Source organism: Corapipo altera, unplaced genomic scaffold (genome assembly GCF_003945725.1).
Source record: "Corapipo altera isolate COAL_440 unplaced genomic scaffold, ASM394572v1 343, whole genome shotgun sequence".
Classification (NCBI taxonomy): domain Eukaryota; kingdom Metazoa; phylum Chordata; class Aves; order Passeriformes; family Pipridae; genus Corapipo; species Corapipo altera.
In genome coordinates, this window is record NW_020884913.1 from 6,718,915 (window position 1) to 6,737,779 (window position 18,865).

Below are 18,865 nucleotides of genomic sequence, written 5' to 3' on the forward strand. Positions count from 1 at the left end.
CTGTTCTGGGACAGTAAGGAGCTGCCCTGGGAGCTCCTCCAGTAGATCTCCCTGAGGAAGCCCAGTCCTTCTTGAGCTGCTTGACCCTGTACTTCAGCTCTTCACAACATCTCCTGTCGCTAACAAGGGCTTTGAAGGAGGTCACTTTATTTGCCAGCCCTTTTCAGCGGCAGATAATTGCCATGCTGGTGCGTTGTAGCTCAGAGTTGGTGGCTGGTTCCTGATCCTCTGCCTTTTAACTATGTAGCAATGCTTAGATGGGGGGCTCCTTTGCAAGCCGTTCTCTGGAAAAGCCTGGTTTGGGTGTTGAGTGATTGTGCTGTGGGTCTGTGTGCACAGCTCCCGAGCCCTGTGGATAATGCTGCGAGCTTGTAGAGGAGAGTTGCTGGTTCCTGTCCTCCATGGTTTGCTTTTCTCTGGCTCAGGGATGCTGGGAGGAAGCAATGTCAAGTGACCACCACCCCTAAGGTCTTCCTCAGCTCCCTGTTCCACATATGATTTATTTATCAGACGACAAACCTGTTGTTTCACAAGGCTGCCTGGCAGATATCTTTTTTCCTTCACCTTCTTAAAATTTTCCCTGTGTTTGCTGGGATCCCTGGTACACCATGGCTCTGGAAGCTGTTGTACATGGCACCTGGCAGTGGCTCTGCCAGGGCTTTTCCCGTGTGTCCTTTGGAGGATCCTGCACCTCCACAGAGTCTCGGAGATGACGGCAGCATCTCTGAGCAGTGGAAGGAGGCCAGGCATCCATCCCTTGGCACAGTGTGCTCTGCTTTGTGCTCCCTGGTGCACAATAACCCTCCTGCTGGCACAGAGCTCTTGCCATCAGCCTTTTCACTCCCCAAAAAGTTACTGGCCTGAATTTGGCCTGAGCAGGAGCGGTGTTGAGGGCTCCTGCTTCTTGTGCAGCTGGAGGTGACCACGAGCTCGGATGGGAGTGACATGCAGGGTGATATCCTGCCTGGTGTGTCCCTGTGGGAGCTGCTTTCCTGGCAGTCTGGATGAACAAAGCAGTGATGGGATGGTCCCAGGTCATGTGTGTGCTGCCAGTGCAGGTCCCTCCTCATCTCCCTGCTGCCAGTGCAGGTCCCTCCTCATCTGCCCGTGCTGCACAGGTCGTGCCAGACACAATGGCAAATGCTGGTGGCCTAGTTACAGGGGAACAAAAGGTCTTACTTAAAGAAAAAAAAAAAAGGGTTTGGTTTTTTTTTTTTAGATCCTGTAGGAGGAAGGGAAGGTACAAGGCCTTTCTTTACTCTGGACTCTCCCAGGAGGAACATGGGTATTGTTCATTGTAGTGGTTCCTGTGGTCGAGGTTGTTGGGCTGGATCTAGTGGAGCATCTTGGTCTGGCAGTCATGGTCTGGCTCAGGTTTCCCACTGAAGATGCAAGTCCTCCACTCCCCCTTCAGGGCCTGTCTATCAGAGCAGGCTGCAGGGATTTCAGAGGGTGTTCTCAGGCAGAACCTGCCTGCTCAGTGCCAGGGTTTGGGCAGAAGACCCCTGGGGCTCTTGTGAAGCATGGGTGGGTCTGGCCGTGGTTGGGGTGAGGTGCTGGTGTACTCTTGTGGGACTGGGGCTGCAGAGATGCTCCTTGCCTGTGCTGAATGGAGTGATCCATGGGGATGGAGCAGTTGGGAAGTTGGGATGGTCCCATACACCCCAAAACAGGGCGGCTCCTGCAGAGGGGTTACCCCAGGCGCGGAGGGTGGTGGAGCTGCCCCGGGAGTGAGCTGGTTCCTCATCACACCTCCAGCTCTAATTTCTCTCCCACAGGATTTTCGTGCTGGGCATTGGATTTTTTACCCTGTGCTTCCTGATGACTTCTCTGGGAGGGCAGTTCTCAGCCAAGCGCCTGGGGGACTCACCCTTCACCATCCGGACTGAAGGTAAGAACAGCTCCATGTCCATCCTGTCCCGTGGGATGCTCCATGTGCTCCATGTCCATCCTGCCAAGGATGCAGGAGGATGGTGCTTGGATCCTCCATTCCCACAGGTCCCTCCTGGCCCATTTCAGGAGCGTCAGGATGGTTCAGGGTCCTGTTGGCCCTTCTTGCCATAGTGTGGGGCACTTTGCAGTCATGTGTCTAAAACCTGTCTGTGTTCACATCCAGAGGTGTGACACAGTGGGGACAAGTACTGGAGTGTGGGTACTGACCCTGGCTCACAGCAGAGGGATGGGGAAACAGTGGGATTAGACCTTCAGCTGGCAGCAGTGTGGGTTGCATGGGCTGCACCTGGTCTGACACGTGGAGGATTTGGCTCAGGTGCTCGGAGGGGTCAGTGGTTTTGAGCAGTTTTGGTCTGCAGGGAGTGGAAATTGTTTCTTTGGGAAGGGAGAATAAAAAGGCCTTTGTGGTTTAGTGGATGTACTGAAACACAGAAAAGAATAATTGGATTTTTAGCAAGTGTGTGTTCTGTTACATTTTTTAAAACACCTCTTTTGGCGAGACATGAAGTCAGCTCAGCAGACAGCTTCTGTGGTGGGAGGGTCATGTCCTGCCCTTGCTCTGGGAGGACACTGCTGCCAGGAATTGAGCTTCCCCCAACTTTTCCTCTGTGATTCCAGTCGACTGAACTGCACAGAGGGAAATTCCCATCTTGAACTCTGCTGAGCAGGGCGAGATGGGCTTGGTCAGGCCACCATGGTGTCCTCTTCCTCTGTACCAGAAGCATGGAGGGATCTGAGCTCCACAGCCTCACCTGGAATATGATTTTGCGACATTAAATCCTTTCCTTTTGGTGCTGGAGGAAGTGCTAGTTACTTCCTTACAGGAGTAGAAGACTAAAGTGGTGGTTTGCAGAAGTTGGATGGTACTTGTTGAACTGCTTAGCTGACTTTCAGAGAGATGAATGGGCAGCTGGTTTGTGTTCTCTCTATCAGTGGTGGCTGGTGTTCTTTCCCCTCTGCTCCCCTAATCCCATCACCAGCTCTATTAAACCCCTTCTCCAAGGGACTGGTGTTTTCCTGGTGACCTCAGCCTGAGGAGGTTGCAGGATCAGTGCTTTTTGCTGTTTCTGCATATCTTGGCACAGTCAAGGTACCTGACCCTCTAAGGAAGGTGGTGCTGTGTTAATGTCTCTGTCCCCACTCCAAGAACACTCCTGGGATAGCTGGTGAGTGGAACCTGGATATAGGGGATTTCTTCCTTCTCAGGATGAAAAGCAGCACATGAGGAGGGTGGGCAGAAGCCCCCAGACCACTGCCTCCTCCAGACCTGGCTTTTGAGGAGATGGGTCTTGAAAAGATTGCTGAGTTTGAAATCAAAGGTGTCACTGTTACAGCTGCTCTCTGTCCCAGGAGAGCTCCAGTGTCCCCAAGGAGTTTGCAGAGAACTAGAAGAAAGGCAAAGAGGGACTGATTAACTGTGGGACCAGCATAGCTGAGAGGTGGCACAGGTTGTGCTGCAAGGAGCAGCAAAGGTTTCCAGAAACCTGCAGAAGCACCTGGTGTCACCCCAGAGGACCTTAAAGTTGGGGTGAAATGATGGCAAAAAGGCAATTATTAATCTCTTTATCCCCTCTCTGGATGCCTTGGAGTAGAATAGTTTTCCCATCTTTATTCTTGTAATCAGTTTAATCCAGACCTTTGAGTCCACTGATTCCATCCTTGCCTGTGTCTTCTTCACTGGGTACAATGTCAGTGCAGTTCTGGAGCTGGATCACAAGAAACCTCCTTTTTCAGGCTCTCACCTTTGAGTTCTTCATAATTACTGCTTCAGGTGCTTAAATCAAGGTGTGTAAATGGGTTCTCTTCCTTGCACTGAACCCCTTCAGCTGTGCTGAGGGCTGTGAGCACCAGCCTGGCTAGTCAGGGGAGATGCTGCTTTGCTCTGAGGTGGTGCAGGTTGAATGTTGCTTCTGGTAATGCCTGGTTGGTCTCATTTAAAGAAGAAAAGAAATAAATAATAATCTAGATCCTCTAATTTTTCAGGGTTTTGGTCTCTTAGGTTTCTAACTGGCTAAGGCAAGTCCCGCTTTGTTAGAAAGCTCAAAAATTCAGTGTCAAACCAATTTTTTTCTTTATTCTGTGGATTTGGCAAGCAAAGTATTGCTTCCAGATAAATTGCTGCACATTTGGCTGTTGCTGTGTTTCTTATTGGGGGAGGTATGGCTCATTCATGGTCTCACACACTGTTTTTGAACACAAAGGATCCTCTCTCCTGTCTCTGGAGGAAGGATGCCAGATTGGAGGAGAGTTATATTCTTTGTCCTCAGGACTTGGCAGGTGCAACCTGAGAAGTTTTTTTCTATCTCTCTGACACTGGGTTCAGCCTTTCCTGTGACACTGATACATAGGGACTGGCTGTCCCACAGGGTGATGTAGCTGTGCCCAGCAGGGCTCCCTGCAAACAGCTACATGGGGTGAGCAACCCCCAGAGCAGAGCGGGACCAAGACCTCGGGACATGCACAAGGCAGGAGCTGTCTAATGTCACTACAGACCCCTCTCTGTCACCTGTGAAAGGTGGCTGTTGGGGGAGGCTCTGGTGGCTGGAAAAGCCAACTATCACACCCATGGAAAAAGTCAGGAAGGATGATGTGCACTGGGCAGCCTTACTGGTGCACTGGGAAATGGGGAGTCAAAGCCCACGGGAAGCTGGGGAAACTCCATCCTTGGGGACTCTGAGAACATTTCTGGCTGACGTGAGGCTGTGGGCAGGTCTGACCCCTTCTGTTTGGAGCAGGAGGTCAGGGAAGCGACTCCAGAGGTCCCTCCTGGCTGGGGGAGTGCGGAGATCACGTGGAGGAGGGTGGGAATGCACGTCAGAGTCAGGGGGATGGGAACAGAAGTGGATATGCTGCTTATTAGCCCTGTGAAGTCTCAAAAGGTCTGTTTGAATAACAAACTGGCATTTAATTAACACGTGTTGTGGATCCCAAGGAAACCCAAGAAATATTCCTGGTGGTTACTGCTGCTGTTAGATGCACAGTGCTGGGCTGAGGGTGAGCTCAGAGGAGCAGGTTAATTTTGCTGGACTGATCAGCCCTTGGTGTGAGGAGAGGTGGGAATCAGGCTGATATTCCCACAAACCTGGACAGGTTCAGGGCTGATGGCTTTGGAGGAGTTCTGGGTGTGTGGCCTCACATTTGCCATGCCCAGGCTTAAGTATCTCTTGGGACTGGGCTGGTGGGGAAGGAGCCTGATCCTTGCTGCTGTTCCCTGCTCCACCTGGACTCATCGAAGCACAGGGTTTATGGGCCCTTCTGAGCATTATTCATTAGCTGCTGGATGTTGCAGGGAAGCTGGCAGCATCCTCTCCCAGGCACTCTGAGGTGGGCTGCTCTACCAGCAGAGCTGGTGTCTTTAGCAGGGTAGGCTTTTGGCTAGTGAGTGTCAGGTCCTGTGGTCCTTCCTGGGGCTGATCCCAGCTTTTGTGGCTGTTTGTGCTGCTTGTTGTTTCCACATGTCCTGCCAAGCTCAGCATTGATGCTGTGCAGGGGAAGCTGCCCCTGTGCTTCAGTGCCTGCAGGGCTGGGGTGGGTGCAGAGTATCAGGAGGTGTCAAAAAATCACTTGCTTAAAAATCGTTTGCATCCAAGAGATCCTTTGTGTTGTGGGTAAATGCTAAAGCTCACAGTCCAGTTTAGGGTGGGGCTGTTCCTGTTTCTCCCTGGGTGTCCTGACCAGCCCAACCCTGAACCTCAGATATTGCAATCCAAGGGGAAACATGAAAATACCCCCGCCCTGCCAAGGGCTTTCTTGGCTTCTCAGCTGTGCGAGCAGCTGATCATAACCAAAATAAAGATAGATGTGAGGCAGGAGCATGAAAAGGAGAAATGGATAATGTCACAGTCCAAAAGTTAATCCCATTTAAAATTTGATTTTTGTATGTGAATCCCTTTCTTGGCAGTTGTCTCCAAAAGCCAAGTTTCTCAGTGTGTGCCAGAAATCATTCCTCAGATGGATTCTCTGCTTGGTGATTCGATGCAGCAGAGGCTTTGCATCTTGACAATAAATAAAAAAAAGCCTTCTGAAATGCAAGTTATTTTATCCTAATCCGCTGCTGTCAAGTAAACACAGACAAAGGTTCCTTTGTTTTGAAATGGCCACCGAGAGAATTTGTTCTGCAAACAAAGATGTAGATAAAAAAGGGAACAGATAGGTCTATAAATTTTGAACGTGGGAGATGTTTCGGGAAGGGCTCTAGACTCACGAGATTGAGTTGTTTGTGTCCTCTTCTCTCCTGCTCTTTAGAATTTAAGATGTTCGGTGTTTCTTTTTTTTCCCAAGCATCTTTCTTGGGGTTGTTTTACTGCCAGAGTTAAGGGGCAGGGGGCTGATCCTGAAAAAGTACCAGAATCTGCAATCCTGGTGCTGGCAGTGGAGCCAGGAGGGGTTTGGCAGTGGTCCCCCAGGCTGGGTTTGCTAGGGATATACATCCTGGTGGTGGAGTTTGCTGCTGCAGGGGATTAGCAGAGGAAAACAGGTTATTAAGTGTTAAAACACCATTAGATGTGGCTGGAAGAGTGCCTGGAACGGCTGTAGCTTGTTCAAAAAATCAAAAGCCTCTGGATTCCTCTTGCTGTTGGTTCCTGTTGGGTATGAGGTGCTGGAGGGATTTGCTGCAGACCCAGGGGATGTGTAGGACGGGTCCTGATATCCCGGATCAGCTGGAGTTGAGCTCTGCCCTCCTGCTGGGCTTCTGATTCTTGCCAGAGGGGTCTGGTTTGATTTCAGCTGACCTTGGTGGTGCTTTGGTACAAGGGCTTTGAGTGGTTCATATAGATGGAGGTGTTTGGGGTCTGTGAGAACTGCAGGAGCAGTTCTCATGCTGAGGTCCTTGAATCCCGATGCCTTTGGGAAGTGGTGGTTTGCTGAGCGACTGGAGTTGTGTGTTTACTGTCTTTTTAACCTGTTTTCAAGTGTTTCCTGCTTCTCAGCTTGAGAGCTCAGCACCTGCCCTTTTCCACCCCAAAACGAGCTTCCCAGCAGCATCTCCTGCTGTTTTCCTGTCAGTGACCACAGCTGGGCTCCTACATTGTGTTTCCTCAACTGCCTTGGAAAAGGGATTGGTGGGGATGGGATGAAGGAAGGGCAGGGGTGGTGGAGAGCTGATTTTAGAGCATAAACTGGAAAATACAAGAAAGCAGGGGTGAAGCACATCCTCTGCAAGGCTGTTGCACGTTTTCCTAGGTTGCCAAGATGTCTTTTGGGGTTTGTTCTTCTTGGGGCTGCAGGATATGGACCCTGATGGGATAATAAACAGCTTGTGGACTGGGACAGGGGGTTTCCCAGTCCTACACCACTGTGACTTTCTGCAGCAGGGCAAAGGTGACTTGACCTGGAATCTGTCTGGAGGTGGCCAGTGCAGCAGAGAACAACTGCTGAGAACAACTTCTGCTGCAAAAACCTCTGAGACTTGATCATTTGTATTCGTTTATTAGGGAATAAAAAAAAAATCTGGGAAAGTTGTAGAGAAAGCCTACTAGGGAAGCCCCCCTTACTGGCTTGGGGTGTCTTGTCCTGCATGCAGAATGTGGGGGAAACTGAGCACTGCAGCTTCCCTGGGGTGTCAGAGTGGCTCTGGTTTGCCATGTTGGGCTATCAAGGGAGGTCCAGAGACAGCAGCCAAGGCATGTTGTGCTGGAAATGGTGTTTAACATCACCTGGCAGAAATCCTGCCCTGTTCTCCCCAAACCCAGCTCCCCTCCTGTATTCCAGCTGCTGGAGTGCTCTGCCTCTCCTGCAGCTGATGCTTGCTCCAGTTCCTGGAATCTCACCTGCCTGAAGCGATTTCTTCCATCAGGGAGCACGGAAGAGGTGAGAGGGAGATGGTTCAGGGCTGTGCAGCACAGCTGAGTGCTTTGTTGTTTGTGCCTTTTGTTTCTCTCCAGAGCAGGGATGTTGGTGGAGGGGTGGGAATTGTGCTGCAGAAGCTAATGTTGGAAGTTGCTCAGGATTTTGTAGGGCATCTTCACTTTTTCAGAGCTGTAGGACTGTGAAGCAACAGGATCTGGTGTTATTTCAATCCCTTGAATTGCTCCCCGAGGAGTGAAGCAAAGAGGCCAAATAGAAAGAGAGAGAGAACCTACATGATCTCCTCAGAGAGGTCTTTTGCTCCTGCTCCTGTCTCTGCTGCTTTTCCTTCTGCTCCAGCAGCATCCCAGCTGGGTTAGCATGCCCAGGTAATATTGCCATTTGTTCTCACAGAAGATGCAGAAAGGTCAAGCTTGCATTTGCCAATGCTTGGAGTGAGCTTGAAAAACTCCTTCTCCTCCCTCACAGTCAGCTGTGCGAGACTGTGCGAGACTGTGGGAGAGGAGGAAGAGGAGGAGGAGGAGGTCTGTGTTCATGATCCTGACCTGCTGTGTATCCTCTCATCATGAGGGATGACAGCAGAGGAGGGGACAACTTTGTTGGGCTCTATGCTGGCTGCAGTGAGATGCTGCTCAGCCTGAAGGAGCTTTAAAGCAAAACACAAATGTGTTCACCCTCCCATCCCAGTTCCCTCTCTCTTGGGAAAGGTAATTTCAGGACCCATTTGCAAACTTGGGTCACTGCCACCTGTGACAGATCCCACTCTGCTTCTCTCCAGAGCACATACTTCTTCTGGCAGGAGCTTGAGTGGGGCAAAATACCCAAAAGTTGCTTTGTGGCTTTGAGAATCCCTTTTCTTACCTGACCTGGGTGGAGAGAGCACCCAGGAGCGAGGGCTCCGACTGCTCCTTCCTTGAGACATGGTGCACATATGTGGAATTCCAGGGATGCTCGTGTTCCCTTTGCTTTCAAAAAGCCATGTGAGTTATAAATTTGTCTTGCTGCCTTTAATGCACAGCGAAGGTGACAGGAGAACCAGTTGTGAAGACTCGTGTAAGCAAGTGACAGTGACGGGGGGCGCAGGCAGAGGAGGGAGGGAGCTGGGCAGACTCTGCTCAGCAAATCCAGTGCTAATTATTCCCAGTTTCTCCCTGAGTGAGTTATAACCCTCTCCCGGGCTGCTTGTGTCGTGTTTTGATGTTGTCTGCTGATCAGCCCTGGGTAACTGCAGCGGCTTGTAAGCAGCTTGTCAGGATCAGTGGAAGCTGGAGCGTGTCTCGCCGGATGGTGCTGGATGCTGGTCCAGGCAGGGGGATGAGGCTTCTCTCAGGATCTGAATCCAGAATTTGCTTGTGCAGAACTCTCTCTGAAGGCAGCAGGGGTTTTCCCTCTCTGCTCACCTCTTCCTACAGTGCCTGTGGGGTGTTATCCAGGCCATTTTCCCAGGTCCCTATGGAGAGGGTGTGGGTCAGTGGGTGCGTGTCACCTCCTTGGCACCAGCTGGGACATGCAGATCCTGCATGTCCCCAATGCTTCATTTTTCTCCTACTGTATCCAGAGCTTGATTAGAGTCTCCTGTGGGTGCCAGCCAGGGGGAACCCATGGGGAGGAGTGTACTGGGCAGCTCTTCAGTACCTGGGGCTCATTTCCAGCCTTGCTGCATCCATCCCTTCCAAAGCCACTCTAAGCTGCCTTGGAGGCTGGAGCAGCCAGCTGATGCTGTGAGAAGTTGGCTGGTTGGTGCCAAGTGGAGGTGGTTGGTTCTGGGAGGATCTCCTTGGTGAGAAGCTGTGCTGGGGGGTGATGGGCTTTTGATTTTTCCTGGGGAAGTGGGGGTAACTCTGGCAGCTCTCACCGCTTGAGGCTGTTCTCCACCTTCCTTGTTGTCCAAGTACTGCTGGGGAGAAGGGGATTAATGGAGAACCCAGATGCAGAGTGAGGGCTCTCTGCCTCAAGCATTGCCTTTTGCCACCTCCTGCTGGATGCTTGGTTGCTCCAAGAGCTCTCTCAAGTGGGTAACACAGCACCTGTGAGTGCCACTGTCTCCACTGTGCTGGGGTTGCACCCCCATGGCCAACACAGGGATGTCCTTAACCTGCATTTTTTTGAGAGCAGACCATTGTTTTGTTTGGGTGGAGAAAGTGGGGGTTGATAAAAAGCATGTGTCCTCTTCTGCTTCTGCTGATGTCCCCCATCAGAACGTTCACTGTGCTCCCATCCCCAACCCACGCTTGGAAAGGGAGTTACAAGTGGAAGTGTAGAACTTCACTGCTCTTATTAAATTACTGTTGCAGGCAGGGAAATGAGTGCTGTTAAAATAAGGAAAGTAAAGGCATCTACAGGGTTCCACATTACACTGGGGGTTACTGCCCACTTCTGTGGGAGGAAAATGCATATTGAGGGGGGGTAAAAAGAAGTGTCAGGCCTGCTGTTTCAGTGGTTAAGACTGAATCCACTCTCTGAACATTTCTCTTACCGAAGAAGTGGCTATTTGGTAGAATTACTGCTCAGAATTTGATGCCTGCAGTCTTAAAGAGAAGAAAAAAATTATGCCACCAAACCTATGAGAAGATGGGAGTGTAAATTCCTGAGTCTGGGGGAGCAGAGGTGAAGACCTCCGTGCAGGGATGTGCACTGACCCCTTCCCTGCTGTCCCCACATCGGAGGAGGCAGGAACAGCATCCTGCTGCCCTGGCACTCTTTTATCTCTGTAAGCAACGACTCCCAGGGAATGATTAAATCAATTAATTGATTTTCTATAGCTCATAAGGAAGTCAAATGGCATTTTCATCAATGCATGATGAGCCAACACCCCACCATGGCCAGGAGGAATGTTAATGGCTCTTTATGCTTTTATTACCCCTTTTCACTCCTAAATCAAAATTCATCTGGAGCCTGGGAGGCAGCAGGTACTTCAGAAAATAAAACTAGCACAGTGGGAACCATAGCAGCCTCTGTAAAAGCTGGGTTTTCCCATTGATTTATTTGTTTCTCTGGCTTAAATGGGAGTCCAGGGCTCGGTTCAGCTCGAGCAGAGATTAGCTGAGGCTCATCCTGCAGGGTCTGCTTGGGGCTCCTGCCCCACTCCGCTGCTGCCAGAAGGATCCAGCCACTGGGCTCCATGGAGATTGATGGGTTTGGAGGAAGGGGATGATCTATTAGCCCCTGGAAGCAGGGTGGCAGGATGCCCAGCGCTGTTTGGCCGATATTTTTGGCCGAAGGAGAAATGGTAATCATTTTGGAAATGTTAAATGAGTGAGTTCTGCTGTTTCTGAAGCAGAAGGTTTTCGGGACAGCTGTAAATGTGGCTGTGGGCTCGAGTGCTGGATGTGCAGAGCTGGAGGAGTGTTGCTGGTGCTGAGCATCCTGAAACCTTCCTCTGGCTGCTTTTGGGGTGTGCAAATGCTGGTTCAAATCCTTCCTTTCGTGCAATTCTTGAGGCACTGGCTCTCGACAGTACAGTTTTCTCTGGATCAGCAACGAGGGCTGTTAGGAGGAGGAGGAGTTGAGTTAGTGCCAATGCCCTTGTAGAGAAGCCTCTGTCATAAAGACCAAGAACCCAAATGAAAGTTGGTCCCTGTCCTGTGGGACCAGTGTGTGCTGCTCCTCAGCTGGAATTGGGAGTCCCAACTGCAAAACTGGGGTCTGGTTTTGCCTCTGCTGTGCCAACAGCATCCAATGTGGGGTCCAGCTGTGCCCAGGAGCTTCTGTGTCCCCTGGGATTTGCTCCAGCAGCTGCCCTTGATCCATCCCTGCTCTGGAGCCCTTGTGTTTTAGGAAGCAATTTAAAATCGATGTTAATCTTGTAATTTGGAAACCTGTCCTGCAGTGTGAGGTGTTTGAAGCACTGCAGAAAAGCTTAAAATGCAATTTAAAATAGTGCTGGCTGGCAATAGAGAAGAAACTAAAAATTCCCTGCTGCTACTTTTTAAAAAGAGAAAGTTAGAGGGGGATGAAAAGGAAGAAAAAAATGGGCTAAAAAAACCCCAACCATTAAATGAAAGCTGAACTGCAGCTTATGCTGGGGTTATGTGTATTCATCTCCTCTTCCTCAACTCCTCCAGCCCATCTCCTGGGGCTGCTGGGGAGAGGAGGAGATGGTCCTGTGGACTGTCCCCATGTCCCAGAGGAAACACCAGGTCTCTGATGTGTATGGGGAGGTAAGAAGTAGTAAAAGCTGGGGGAAACAGCCCTGTGCTCTCCTTTGCAGCAATGAAACGCTCCTGGCTGGGAGTTTAAGTGTCTGTTTGTATTGCTCGGCTTTGTGCCTTTTCTTATTTGTATGGAAATAGGGAGAGAAAGTGTTTGGGTGGAGATAGAGCTGCAGGCTGCTCCTACAGGCGTTTCCTTTCAGATGTGGGAACAATGGGAGCTGGTTGGGGTAGAGAAGCATCAGGAGCCCCTTCTGCAGGCTCAGCTTGGGGTCCCACAGCTGAAGGGCTGCCCCGAGGGAGGAACGAGACCCCAGACCCAGCAGGGTTGGTACAGGAACACCGGGCTGGCACCCCTCTCCACACTCTGTGCAGGCTTGAAGAAGGCTGGTAGGACCTTGGGTGGAGCCTGAGGTGTGTTCAGGACCTCTCTGTGGTTTCCTCTAACCAACCTCCTCCATGAGACCTTGTGAGGTATCGTCCTCCTGGGCGGCATCACCCTGTGGGGAGAACCTGCAGCGTGCTGGGGTGGGAGAGGCTGAGGCTTTCAAAAGGAGCTAAAACCCCTCAGGAGCATAAAAACAGCACTCTGGGGGCATGTTCCCTTTAGCCACTTGCTTGCCCTGTGGGAGGGGAAGGGAGGTACAGCTCGCTGCTCGTGAAGCTGTTGGCAGTGCAGGATAACGGAGCCCGAGGATGTGACAGTCCCCAGGCGAGGTGGGCAGAGCAGTGCCAGGCTGTAGGGGTGACAGGATGCCTCCAGGAGAGATTTATGGGACCAAACAGGGTCATTTCCCACCTGCTGGTGGTGCTGCTTTGGGCACCATGTGTGCCACAGCACGGCTGGGTCTCGCTTTCAGCCAGGGAACTTCTGTGGCACATTGGTCACCCCTCTGTGGACCCCAGGCACTGCTGGTGTGTGGGGGGGCTGTAGCAGCAGGTCCATGGTGCAGCTGGAGCTGTGCCAAAGTGTCTGCTTCCGTGGTAGCCCCCCAAACTGCTTTGTGTGTGCCTCCAGAAATGTGGCAGCTCCTGGTGCTTTTTTCTGTTGGGGCACTGGCTAAGCAGGCCTGTATTTTCTCTGCATAAATTAATAAATCTATAGCAGTTTAATGGCAGATGTGGGTGGATTTGCAGATGTGGTGGGTGGATGTGGGCAGATGTGGTGGCAGTAACTGGCTGGGAGCCCCTTGAGGGGTACAACCACCCAGTGGGACCTCACCCATCCCTGGAGCAGCTTCCCCTAAGGGATGGAAATGGAAGGTGTCCATCACTGCCAGCCTGAGCCTGGCCTTGGGCTTTCTTGCTTCCAGTTAGTGCTGGGTCTCTGGGCTGTGATTGTAATGGATTATGTGTCAGGGTTAGCCCTTGGCTAGTTGGCTGTTCGGTCTTTTAATCTGCTTGAATCGAAATCAATAGTGAAAGTAAATAGGGGAACATGAGAGGGGCAGAGAATTGAAAGGCTGGAACTTTGCTCCCTGGGAACGTGCTGGGGTGGGTGCCCTCATGGGAGGATGGGCTGGGAACAGCCCTGGGTACCACCCCCTGAGGAGCTGGGCAGTGAGGTCTGGGCCTGGCTGCACCATGTCGGGGATCCTCCAGTTTCTTCTCCAATAAATCCTTCAAGATAATATTGTCCTTTTGAGGGGGTTAAGTAACCTGGAGTTGTTCTTTAAAGGAGGAAACCAAAGCCAAGCAAACGATGCTTTAGATGGAAATGAATTCAGCTGGTATTTTCAATGGACGTGAGTAACATCTGACCACCTCTGAGCAAATTCCCTTCTTGGACCAGAGCATTTGGAGATGGCCAGGCAGGGATGTGCCTGATTGTCTGAGAAGGGAGGGAACCAACAGCAAACCAGCCATTATATGGACAGCGGGGATACAGCGTGGAATTGCATTTTAAATGTCAGGGAGATGCTTTGGGTGCTGTTCACATGGGTCTGTGGAGATGTGGGTCAAGGCTGTGCCTTGGTCTCCCTGCAGTACGCCAGTGATGGGTAAGGGAGGCTTTTGCTGTCCTTGAAATGACTTGGATTTGGGTGGAAATCTTGTTCTTTTCCATCTTCTCAGCGTGAAGCTGATGCTGAGCATTGTGAGCCTCCCTGGAGCAGGATGGGGCTGAGTGACCCAGGGACAGGGAGCTGCCATCAGGGCAGGGCAAGGAGTTGTGAATCAGTCCAAGTGGCTAAAGGGAACGTGCCCCCAAAGTGCCATTTTTGTTCTCCTGAGGGGTTTTAGCTCCTTTTGAATACCTCAGCCCAAGCATCCATGAGCACCACGTAAACCTGTATGACAGGGTGACATCCTACACGCTCCATCCCTGCTTGTGGAGATGGCTTCCCAGTGTGAGCAGTGGGGGGGGATGGTGTGGGGAGGATGCTCAGGATCCCAAATCACAGTGTCTCAGACAGGAAACTCCTTCCCATTTGTTCCTTCCTCTGTAGCACAACCTGGACTTTGCCAGTGTCACTTCACATTATCCCCACCGGTCCCAGCCCTGCGCTGGGCTGTCCAGCAGGGAGTCCCTGTGCCAGAGATGCTCCATGAAATGGTGCTTTCTCAGCTGCTCCCTGCCCCTGCAGTGGTAGAATCACTGAGTGATTCTATGAGTTGGAAGGGACCCACGAGGGTCATTGAATCCTGGAGGCATCTGGCACTGAACTTCACCCTCGCGTTCAGGTCGGCACATGCAGCAAAACTCCCCCACACACTCGGCCTGGCTCCTGTTCCTGGAGGTTCCAGTGGCAGGTAGTGGCGGGGGGGGTGATGCCTGCCCACAGCTGTGTTCACTCCAAGAAGGTATTTTAAAGAGAAGTGCATCATTAGTGAATTCCCTTGGGTTTCAACCCATCCAAATTTGAGCATATTGGCTGTTGACTATTCCGCTGGTTTCACAGAGATACTACTCGTTTTTCCAGGAGACATCACCCTTAGGGGATGCTTTCCTTTTTTCCCCTGATTTCATCCAATTACTTAGCTGTATGCTCTTCTGAAGCACCATAAATAATTCTCCTCCCTCTGCTGTGTTTACCAGCATGTCTCATGAAATCCGGTAAGATATGATTGATTGCAATCATTATTTCCTAGTGCTGCTATGAAAACCTCTGTCAGTTCAGTGATTGCCTTGAAAGCGTGGCTGCCACTCAGAAAACTGTCAAAACCCTGTCACACTTTAGCAAACTCCAATTAATCTGTCGATCGGGTTTGCTTGTACTTTCTTTCCCATCACTGCTGATTATCAAGGGAAATTAGAATATTTTTTCCTTAGTAATTAGCAGCTTGGTTGAAGGAAGTGGTTTGCAGGACTATTTTACCGGGGTTTCATGCTGTTGAGTCAGGTTTGGGTTTATCCTGGCTGCCTGCAGTGCTGTTTGTAACTCTCTTTTGGGCATTTTCATCACTGGCTTCAGGGAGAAGCTGGGGGTCCTGGCTGGGCTTGCTTCCATCCTCTGAATCCCCATCGATGGCTCAGGCAGCTGAGCAGCCCTTTGGCAGATGTCTGGCTCTCTGCTTCAGGTTAACAAATTAATCCTGGCTCTTGCATTTTTAAAAGGGTCGCTTCAGCACTTTTCTTCCTTTCTTTAGCTTTTAATGAGACACACTTTCCAAGAGATGTAATAATCATTGCCAAAAATGTCAGGTCGTTGTTAGCCTCCTTAAGCTGCTGGAACAACAACAACAACAACAAAAACCAGGAACAGAAAGAGAGAGGTGTTGATGAGGGAAAGCTTCGACTTCACCTCTGAGTGCCGGGGGAGGGCTGGGGGGAGCTGTGCCCTGTCACAGCTCTGCTTTTCTGGCAGGGTGCCCTGAAAGATAACGCAGGGAAGGCTGGGAATTTTTTTTTTTTTAATTAATATTTTTACTTAGTTTTTTTGTGTTTTTTTTTTTTTATTATTTCTTTATTGGAGAAGGAATATCTCGTCTCAGTGTTGACAGCAAAGCTCAGAGCTTTGCTGTTGAGAAGCATCCTGGAATCGCTGGAAACCAGCTGGGAAACTGGATGGTGGCAGTGACATGAGGGGAAATCTCAGGGAAATCTCAGGGAAGGCAGTGGGAGCGCTGGGGGGGGCGAGGCTGGTGGCAGGGGCTCAGCTGTGGGGCTGGAGCTTGCGGCTCCACTTGCTGCTGGCTTCTCTGGGATCCGAGGGGAAATGGTTTTCTTCCCCAGTGGGAATATCCTTCTTCCTCATTAGTGATTTGGGAGCAGAACTGTCTTCTTAGCTGTGCTTCTGTGGTGAGGACTCGGAGCAGGCATCCTTGCCTGGATTGCCTGGAGAGTGTGGATGTGGCCTGAGCAGAAGGAAATCTCCATCCCCTGGTGATCCCTGGGGAGCTTAGTCTGGGCAGTGGGAACTTGGCACTGAGCACCCTGGGGTGCCTGGCAGAGACATCAGTTCACTGCTGCCTGCTAGAAACATGAGCTCTGTGCCTCAGTTTCCCTGTCCCCCTGCCCAGGTCAGCATTGGGCTCCCTTGGCAGGGCTGGAGAGGCTCCTGGGACCCGTCCCAAACCCCTCTGGACCCCCCAGGTCTCTTCCTGCAGGGACCAGCTCTGCCCAGGCTTTTAGAGTACCATTTAAAATTCAAATGAGCTGCACCACTAAACAAGCCTCTGTAATTCACAAAATGCAGCCTGGCTATGGATTGGGGTGACAGCTCAGTGTGAGCTACAGAAGCAGCTCTTGGTCATCTCCGTTGCCTTCCCAGGTATGATCCTTGTGTCCTCCAGCAAACCATCACAGCCTGACCCCCCCAAACAAGCTGGGATCCAAATCCTTGTGCCAGGGGTACTGCTCTGTCCATGGAAACCTGATGTCATGGTTTCAGCCTTTCTGGCCAGCTGTAGGGGCTGTGTCAGGTCCCTTTCCTGACCTCCAGCTTCACCCACTGGCACAGGAGAATCCAAGAAGGATGAGCAATCTCCATCTTACTCAAAAACTGAGTTCAGGGTCTCAGCTCTGGCATGCTGGCCATGCTGGCATGTCAGAGCAGGAGCAAATTCCGAGTGGAAATCCCCATTTGGGGGGTAGTCAGTCCTTGGATGGGCAGAGGGTTCTGAACAGAGCCTGGCTGTGGGAGGAATGTCACTGGAGTAGGTTCAGTCTATGGGCAAATAAATAATGTGGATTTTCTGACCTGAGCCCATCTTGGAGTTTTTCTATTTTCCTTGGCTGTGCCTTTGCCTGATTTGCTCAGCTATGTTTGGGGTGGCTTCTGTCAAAATGGAGCTCCAAGGTCTCCAAGTTTCCACATTTTCCCCCCCATAGCATCTTTTAATTGCAAGTTCATTACTGCTGCTGCTGTTCAGTGGGACAGGCTGTGACTTGTATCTCACCCAGGGGACTGGGAGACCTTCCTGGTGGGATGAACCAGAGTGGCTCCTGCATTCCCAGAACCCCCCAGGGAGGTCTGGGCACCCACCAGTTCAAGTAGAAGCCACAGGACTGCAGGGATGTTTGGGGAAGAGCCTGTTTTGGTCTCCATGAATAGTAGTGGTGTTTTTTTGTTTTTTTTTTCTTTTTTGAGGGATTGCTTTTGCTCTCAATGTTTCTTCCATTTTGTTAGATAGCGTCAGGAAAAATAATGTGTCGCTGATAATCTCAGCCAAGCGTGGGAGACAGCCCTTGGCGAGGTCTGGCTGGCCCGGTGTCAGCTTCTTGGAGGGGTTAAGGGTTGGCTCCTAACCCTGTGTTCATGTGCCATGCTCGGACAGCGGCACAGCTGCGGTGATCCGGTGATCGGACGCTTTCCCGGCGCCTGCCGGGGTGAGAGCCGGGCTGTGCGGGTGCTGGAGCCCCCGGTTCAGCTGCAGTGCCAGTGCAGCCTTCTTCCATCAGAGCTGGAAACCAACCCCTGCCTCCAGCACCACAGCATCTGGAGCTGGAGTCAGTGGGAGAATTACTGGGAGAGTGGGGATGGAGCCGGGGCTGTGGCTCTGCAGCAGCTCCATCCCAAAACAGCCATACACTGCTCTCGTCCCAAACCCAAACCATCCAGGCCTTGCATTCAAGCCTTTGTGCTATTTGACGTTCTCAGCAGCTTGAGTCAGCTCCTGTGGTGAGGAGAAACCCGTGCCAGGGCACACAATGCCACTGGGATGCCCATCCCACCACCTGAGCTGGGTGCAGGGGGCTGTGCCAGGGTGGGGGATCCCGGGGATGCGCCAGGCACAGCCACACTCTGCCTTTGCAGGGCTGGTTGTGCCTCTGTTTGGGGATGCAGGAGGTGTTCCTAAGTGCTGGTAGTCACCCGATAGCCACCCAGGGTGTCCAGCAGGCGCTCACCTTCCCAGCGCCGCCCGCCCGGCTCCTGCTGCTCCCTAAATTAAATATGTGCTGCCTCTTGAAAAGCACACGTGAGTGGCACGGTGGAGATAAGCTGAACGGGAGAGGTTCAGGGGATTATGCACTGATTAAGTTATTACCAACGTGAAATGAGCCGCTCTGAGATGAAACAGGAGCTTTATTTTCTGTTCCCTAGCTCCAGGCTCAGGCTGCCTGTCACTAGATGGCAAAATCAAACTGGGAGCCAGGGGCTCCTGTGCATCCCCAGTGCTTTCAGTGCAGCAGCAGGTCAGTGCTGTACAAACCCATAGGACCCAGAGTGTGAAATAGGGCTGGGAATTGGGGGCCTGCCCTGCTTGGGGGGGGGTTTGCTGAGATGCAGCATTGGAGACAGAGCTATTTCCAGTGCTGGACCACCCACCCCACAGCAGATTTGGGTAGGAAATAAATTCTTCTCTGTAACAGGAAAATCCGGTGCTGCTGTGAGGATGTGTTGGGGGATGACCACCTATTTGCTCAGCTTCCCATGTTTTTCCTTAAGCATCCCCTGCAGGCTGCTGTCAAAGGCAGGATGTTGGGCTAGGTGGGTCTTGGAGAGTGAAAAGTAGAAGTGAAAAATTAAGGGCTGTTTGGTTAGTGCTTGGGAATAAAGTTACTTTCTCAT

At 51.4% G+C, this 18,865-nt stretch overlaps 1 protein-coding gene across 2 annotated transcripts in view; it reads left to right on the forward strand.

The window, feature by feature from the left end:
* Positions 1-18,865, forward strand: part of MGAT5B (alpha-1,6-mannosylglycoprotein 6-beta-N-acetylglucosaminyltransferase B) — a 64,949-nt gene that overhangs the window by 4,799 nt on the left and 41,285 nt on the right. For both annotated transcript variants that reach the window (XM_027654560.1, XM_027654561.1), the window contains exon 2: positions 1,779-1,891. In XM_027654560.1, the coding sequence (XP_027510361.1) occupies positions 1,779-1,891 (113 nt within the window). The remainder of the gene's footprint in view (positions 1-1,778; positions 1,892-18,865) is intronic.